The 7,992-nt window shown below is 43.8% G+C and overlaps 1 protein-coding gene across 1 annotated transcript; it reads right to left on the bottom strand.

Annotated features, from left to right (window-relative positions):
- Window positions 1-241: 241 nt before the first annotated feature.
- LOC123078594 (uncharacterized) lies at window positions 242-7,139 on the bottom strand. Its single transcript, XM_044501149.1, has 5 exons — window positions 6,965-7,139; window positions 4,720-6,838; window positions 3,561-3,621; window positions 3,262-3,482; window positions 242-725 (listed from the first exon to the last, which is right to left on the bottom strand). Exons 2-5 carry the CDS (start codon window positions 6,774-6,776, stop codon window positions 671-673), a joined length of 2,394 nt encoding a protein of 797 aa, XP_044357084.1. The 5' UTR covers window positions 6,777-6,838; window positions 6,965-7,139; the 3' UTR covers window positions 242-670.
- Between the last annotated feature and the right edge of the window lie 853 nt (window positions 7,140-7,992).

Genomic DNA, 7,992 nt, shown 5'->3' on the forward strand with positions numbered 1-7,992 from the left:
CTCAACGGAGCAGAGCGCCATATGACACAAGCCCAACTTGTACAAATTTGTCATTTTTGTATCTCGAGCAATGTTCTGAATTCTGATTTGAATTTTTATGACAACATACATTGATGTTATGCCAATGCACTAAAAAAAATCAGATTTTTTCAAACATTTTTAAATGTGCAACGAAGGACCGGTGCACCGGTAGCACCAATTGCCCCGGTTCACCAGATACATCCCCAATACTGGGAAGAGGTGATCAAATAGTAACATATTTACACATAAATATATTAGAGAAGGTATAGCGCTAGGAACATATTACAAGCCGATAATTGCACATATACCTAATGCTTCCCGTGGTGAGAAAATACACAAGACAATAACACTCGTAAGAAAAAGCTGCAGAGAAATTAGCGCTGCCTGGCAGATTGCATCATTTTCAAACATTGCTTTCAGCAAATAAACTGAATTAGTAGGACCAAGGTCATCAATAGTAAAACCACAAGATCATGTGATCATAGCTTCTTGAGTACTACATCTGCTGCACACCAGCACTCCCAAGTACTACTTAAAAAGCGTCCATGTCAGGTTCAGTAGAAATCACAAACTTGCCCTCCAATAGGTAGCTGCGAGGGAGGTGATTAAACTGATTATTAAAAATGCAGGAACCCGGCATTATATCCAGCTACCTAAACCCTTCAGGAACGTGCATACCAAAACCACGCTTCAGCTTCTCAATTCTATTCAGCAAAAGGGAGATGACTGTGAGTACATGCAATAACCATATTGGAAGCAATATAATCAAGACTATAACTGAAATTGCTAAATCAAAATGCTATCAAAATGGCTGCATAAACTTGGACTTTTTAACAATTGAAGAACCAAAATGTGGCAGCTGAATACTAATCTAGATGAGCAGTACACTAGATAAGGTCTGGAACTTGAAAGCTGGAGTTGCACATATAGTCAAATTGATAATTTAGTCCAATAAGATTTAGCAGCAACGACTGACAAATACGGAAAATTATTGTTTACTTCCCTGATCCAAAATGCAGGTCATTTTAGCCTTTTTAAATGACAAATAAGGTCTAGTATCACACTTCTGCTCATGTTGTTCCTATTTAGCCTCTCAGTAATTTCATCAAGTATTGAGCAATAACTCTAGTATCTGATTGTACTGCCAAAAAAACTCTAGTGTTTATTGTAGAAATAAATAAATGGTAACATTGCTACCTATACCCTTAATCTTGTGCCCAACTCTAAAAGAACCTACATTTTGGATTGGAGAGAGTAACCTTCTCAAATAAAGTTCAAAACTTGGAAGTACAGTTAAAGTGGAGTATCTAATAAGGTGAGTTCATGCTAAAGATTGGAGGGTTGTGACTAGGAGAAATAAGTCATTGAAATAGGTAAAAGTGTGTTATGGCTCAAAGTGGTGCTCCAAATGGCACTTTACTTAACAAGGATGGCTGGTAATATATCCTACGTTAGCACTTAACCCAGTTCTTCTAACTCAGCAGTTCCCAGAAACCAAAAATATAATTCCCAACAGAAAGCCAGGAGGCATATCGAGTATGCATGGCTTAGGACGTGACTCAAAATCCATGGCAAACTGTGTGGAATTATCTTCCACTACATTCACTTAGCTGGTACATGATTTCCTAGGATGTTCACTTGTTTCTCCACCTTCAGCTATCCATGGGTCTACCCAGCTCCTCCTACCTCTTACAAACAGTCAAAAGACATGGCTCTTACGTACACAATATCAAACTGCAGCATGAGCTCACACCACCGAGAACACACGGACTTAAATCCAAGCGAAAATGGTTTAAAATACCATCTCTTGCTTCCAGATTTAAAAGTCTATATAACCTTACATTTGGCAAAAATGTCAATTTTCATAAGTTGTTCACTCGCAAGGGACATGTCTCCAATCTCGTAGATGCTTGCGGGGGGAAATTGGCTGTGCAATGGCAAGATCTGCTGGATGTTTGCCACTCCACCACATTGACTGATGAAGGTGTGGATGCTAGGGGAAAAAGAGTTCAGTGTTATATCTATATACACTTCCTAAAGGATGTTTGCCATGAGAAAGTTTTTAGACAATTGTGGTGCTTGAAACTCCCTTTAAAAGTTAAAATCTTCTTATGGTTAGTTACGCGGGGAGAATTTTAACTAGAGACAACCCCTTAGGAAAAGGGAATGGATCGGTGACTATCATTGCACTGCTCTTTTTGCGTAATAGATGAAAGCATTGACCATCTCCTCTTCAGTTGCCCTGGCCACATCTGTATGGAGCATTGTTCAATGTGCTTTTTCTTCACCTACACCTCACAGTGGAGTTGGGTAGGTACGGGAACGGCTTAAAGAAAGCAGGCTGGGAACGTGATATAGCTAAACTGTGTTTAGCTGCAATGTTTTGGACACTAGTTTAGCTGCAATGTTTTGGACACTGTGGAAACCACAAACACTGCTTGTTTTGAAAACAAGCTACCTTCTGACCCCAGTGGGGTTATTTACCACATTTGCTATTGGCTTGACTAATGGGGTTATTTATCGAAAAAACAACATAGTACTATGGACTCGGTAATAATATGATGGAGCACAAATGAAGCTTGTGGGGCTTGGACTGATGATGCTCTATGTTCATCCCAAAATCCAACTGATGGAGAAGGATGGGCAATATATTTGAGTATCACCAAAGAGCTAGCTATGGACAGGGGTGCGTGGAAGCTTGCTATCCATGTGCCAGAGCCATGAGTTGGTTGCGAGATCTTATGGGTTTCACCTCTAGCCTACCCCAACTTGTTTGGGACTAAAGGCTTTGTTGTTGTTGTTGTTGTTGTTGTTGTTGTTACTCCCTCTCAAGTCTAGGCTACTCCAGGCCTTAGATGCGGGATTGATATTTTATTGGCCCTGATACCATACTAAATTAATGCTCCGGCCAGTTCATACAAATGTCTGAACTGATGGAGAAGGGCGGGCAATATATTTCAACTCTGGGTTGTACATTCACATATCTTTTTAACTAATTTTTTCAACAAATAATATCAGGATTTACGGTGTCCTACACTTTATTAGCCTCTTACTCCACAAGTCAGACTCCCTAGCAACTTTTACAACAAGCATGGAGACCAATTTGACGGCCACAAAAGCTGTGGTTTGCCACACTTGTGGCATGAGCAAGTGTGGTAGTCTGTGGAGGGCGGCCAAACATGCCCTAAATATCTGAGCAGCAAGGACATGCAGCCGTGCATAGAATGTAAAGGAACTTACGTGGGAGCAAGTTTGCCAAGACTGCGTAGCTTATTTCCAGCATCATCGGTAATATTTCCAGAAATCTCAATGGAATATGATTTGCCAGAGATACGTGGAAGTCCTCTTCCTACAAGCAAATCTAAATCTCTCTGATGAAGTTCTCTGCCATTGACAATGACATCAGTGTCTCCACCAGCACAATTTCTGGGCATTGGATAATTGAATTCTCTTATATATGGCTGCAAAGTAGAAATCATGAGAACACAATTTTATGAAAGCACCCTTGGTTAGAAACAAGAACAGGATCTAGATCTTACAGGAATAATGCCAATACATTCTCTACCCATGATGCCCCAAAATCCAGCACGGCAGTCATACCTGCACCACGAACACAACAAACAGAACTGTTAATGTTGACTTAAAAGAAATCCCCCTGAACCAATAGAAGTTCATCATAGAGTGGCATGTATCAAACTAATTAGCTAGATAATACTAGGCCAGATTATCTAATTGATGGCTCTTTAGTATCCGTTACAAAATAAAAGCCCCAAGCCAAGTGAAAAATGAATAATATGAGGGGGAAATGGAGGTAAAAATCCACCACAAATCCAACAATAAACAGCATTTATGTTCATGCAAGTTGAAAGGTAAGAAGTTCAGTAATTGGCGTGATGATAATCATAACAGTAACAATATGAATTCTATACGGGTGCGTTACCACCATGATTACCTAACTAAAGATATGAAACATTAAACTTATCAGCCATTATTTCAGTTTCTTATGAAGAAATTAACAGATGATCGGGAGGAGGTACGAGTAAAAATACTTTATCCTTAAATACACTAAGAGTGTTGTTGTGAATGATTGCATCTCACATGAAGCACTATTTAAAAAAAATTGCTTGGTTAAAACTTAAAGAGGAATGCTTTTTTGCAGCACTGCTATGACATTGCAATTTGCAAGGCCTTCACTTTCTTATTGCTCACCACAATCAATAGTGGGTTACAGAATAGCTGTGAAGTGCAATCTGTATGAGATGTGTGTTTTGGGCCAAAAGTTATTGAGCCTCAACCATCAGCACGCCCATGAATTTGGTTTCTAGCTATCAGATATGATATGCCGAAAATAGTTTATTGTTTAGAAAAAAAGACGGGGCACGTCTGCACACGGAGCTAAAAGCAAAAAATATGAGTCATGGAAGAGAATTCCATAGAGAACTGCTAGCCTTCTAGAACACATACTCATAATAGTCACCAGAGCATTTTCTGCTTTACCATCTAGAGATTCTGAAAAATAATTATGGCTTGTCTATCATAATTTCACTAAGCCAGGTTACTGCTATAAGACAAGCATTTGTTTGTCCTTATCAAAGTGAACAATGAACAAAGTAAACCAGTCTGCACAGTGCAAACTAGTACAAGTGCAGCAGACTGTTCAAGAATTTAATTGCTGCTGGCGCTACAGAAATTACTTACCAGTATGAGCCAGGTTCAACAGGACCAGCTTTCTTTTCTGCCTTCTTAAGAGCTCTTTCAGAGATTGGATGGCCATTGATTGAAACCTTAACACTATCCATGGACTGGTTAAATAAAGAAAGGTCCTTGAATCCCTTCTTCAAGAAACCAGCAAAAAATGATGAATCCCCACTCTTACCAGTTGAGGATTGATCTTCATCTAAACCAGCCTCAGAAGAACCATGAGAAAAACCAGAATTTGTGCGCCCATTAACTGATGACCCACTCTCCGTTAGGGCATTGGCATCCTCAGCACATGGCTCATGCAATTTTCCATTATCTTGTTCCATTAGGTTTTCTTCATATCTCTCACTTGTGCTTGTACCTTCAAATTCAATGGCAGTGTTCGCATGTTCGAGGGCACTGCTGCTGTCCGCTGTGTTCTTCTTGTCAAACTCATTACTTGTGTTCTCAACTTTCAGACCGCTTGTTTCATCTTCCTTGCTGTTATGGTCATATTTCTTGCATTTACCTTCACTTTCAGGACTGCTTGTGACATCGGTTTTGCTTGTCCACTCATGCTTTTCATTTCCATTCTCAAGACTATCAGGGTCAACTTTTGTACTATTCTGCCCATGCATTTTGCTAACATCTTCAAGGCTAGAACAGTGATCTTCCTTGTTCTTTTGATCATGCTTTCTGCACATACTTTCCTCTACAAGTTCAGCTTCATTGACCTTTTGTTCACTTCCCATGCTGACACTCTCATCATCATTAACATTGTATTCTCCTTTGCAATTTAGGTCAGATCCATTATCCATACCTAAGTCCTCTGAACTATTGTGTTTTTCTTGGCTGCACAGTGGATCAACAAGTTTGTCCTCTAAAATTGGGGAACACGGGCTGACTGGACCATCTACTGAATGTTCCTCCTGACAATCTGCATCTCTTTCACATAATATATCCTTTGGGCTTTCAATATCTCCAGACCTGCCTGGAGACAGAGAGATACCATCTGCTTTTGATTGAATGCTCCTGTTTGAGCCACATTCTCTGTCAGTCCTTTCATGACTAATGGTGGAAGAAACTGAATTATCATCACCAAAATCTATGTTGATTTGCATGCTGCTGTGCTCATTCAAATTATAAAACGCAGAAGTGACATCATCATGATGCTGATGCTCAAAATCTCGTCTCATTCGATCATGTGAGCTTTGCTCAGTTTTGGACAAACTGAAGGACGGTGAGGATGTGTAGGGAATAGCCTTTCCTTTCATGCGCTTCACACTGATTATCTCAGAGCAAGACCCACACTGTAGCCTGTTTTGTTTCCACCCCATGCATTTTTCCATTGGCAGCTGCAAGAGATTATAACAAGAACTGCAAACAACAAATGGCGCAGCGCCATGCATTGGCCGGCAGAGATGTTCTGCCTTCTTCCTAAAATACTCAGCCCTTTTCTTTGATACCGAGCGATGCGAGTAAAGCGATGATGCCACAGACCTTTGGTCATAATCTGATGAAATAGATGGTGACCTTTCAAATCGGTAGCATTCATGCTGCCCAGCGAAGTATCTGGCCATCGGTATGTGCTCTTCTTGTGGCGCAGGCCTCTGTCCATGCAGATAATGCGGACTAGCACACGCATACTGATGGTAATTCCCATGTCCAATCCCACCGTTGTCCCACTGCCTCCCTGGGTACTGGCGATACCGCCCACTTGACTGCCTCGCGTACCTCTCCCCATGATCAGAGTGCTGCGGCTCACATGGGCTCAGCGGCAAGCCATGCCCATACCGGGCACCATAGCGTGGGCGGTGATAACCGGGTAGAGGTACCGGCTCGGGAAGGTCGGGGAGCAAGGAGGGCGGTCGGCGGCCCACCCGACGGTGCTCCCGTGGCTGCTCGGCGACCTGGCAGGACCGCGTGATTTGGTCCCTCAGCTCGTCCAGCTTGCGCAGCAGCTCCACGGGGTCCTGCTTGAGCACGCCCCAGTCGACGGCCCTCTGGTCGCTGCATTGCGCGCGCTCCTGGAGCCCAATCCTCCGCCTGTACTTCATCTCCTTCAGATCGCCCATCGCGCCTCCCTCCCTGAGGCGTTGCTTCTCCTAGTTTCCTCGCCAGGCCGAGAGCTTCCAATCTGCGGGAAGGGATTAGAGCAGTGGAGGAATAACAGATCAGCGCGGCGGATCCGACGAGCGGCGGGAAATGGGTTAAGTAAGATCCGCCGCGGGCTCAGTGTGTTGGGAGGCCGGTCGGCGATTACCTTCGAAGAGAGCTCGTGGCGGCGAGGCTACGGCGCGGGGGGCGTGGCGGCGCCGCCGGTCCGACATTAGGGTTTGGCTGGGCAGCAGGAGGAGTCCGCCATGAGAGAGAATGGGGGCGGTACTTGAGTGGCAAGTGCGAGCGGTAACGGAGACGACAAGGGAAAAGAGGAGAGCGGTGGTTGGTTATATTTGAGCGGGCTCCGAAGGTGTCCGGAGGGACCGTTTTGCGATATCGAGATTCCTCGGGGGGCTCGAGCGCGGTGGGCGGTGGGGTAGCGTATGGATGCGGTCCTTCTGGCTGCGCCGCTGACGCAGGGGGTCAAAGAGCTGGGCCCACTTGGCGGCGAGTGGCCTGGGTGTGTACAGCTGGTGGGAACCGGGCGTGTGGGTGTGGCCTTCCCTTTCTAAAAAAAGCATTTTCCCTCTTGTCTTGTGGCCAGCACTAGATGCTGCTTAACCAAGTAATTAATCACGTGCTCGTCGTGCAAATCTAATGCAGTTAGTCCTAATGGTCTTTTTCATAATACTCCAAACATTGCGACAAAAGAATACCTTTTTTGCCAACGGAACATACGTTCCGCAATTTATCCAGAATTTGCCAAAAGCAAAGGTTATACTACTCGTCTTATAATAAAACATGCGTACGCCTAGGACGCTCTACTCTTTCTTATCATTGCCCTTTTTACGTGCCGTTGCTTCTAGAAGTTTGATCTTCATTCAAGCTGTCATCCTCTCTCTCGGGTCTCGGCTAACCAAAGCATCTGGGGACCGGAAATTTCCCGTGTTGCCTTCGATGTGAGAGGCTACGGCCGTGGTTGGATCCACGCACTCCAAAGCAGCAGGCGTGTAGCTTTCGGGACAGGAACAATCGGCAGGACGAGAAAAAGGAAGAAGCAAGCAAAGCAAGAATAGTAGTACAGAGTCGGCTCCGCGTAAAAGGAAGCCTACTTTGTTGAAACATTTTGCCCGAACGCTTCGAGCGAGCACCACAAGTTTCCCCGGATTGGTGAAAGCGCCTTTAAAGATA

This window comes from Triticum aestivum, chromosome 3D (assembly GCF_018294505.1).
Source record: "Triticum aestivum cultivar Chinese Spring chromosome 3D, IWGSC CS RefSeq v2.1, whole genome shotgun sequence".
NCBI lineage: Eukaryota > Viridiplantae > Streptophyta > Magnoliopsida > Poales > Poaceae > Triticum > Triticum aestivum.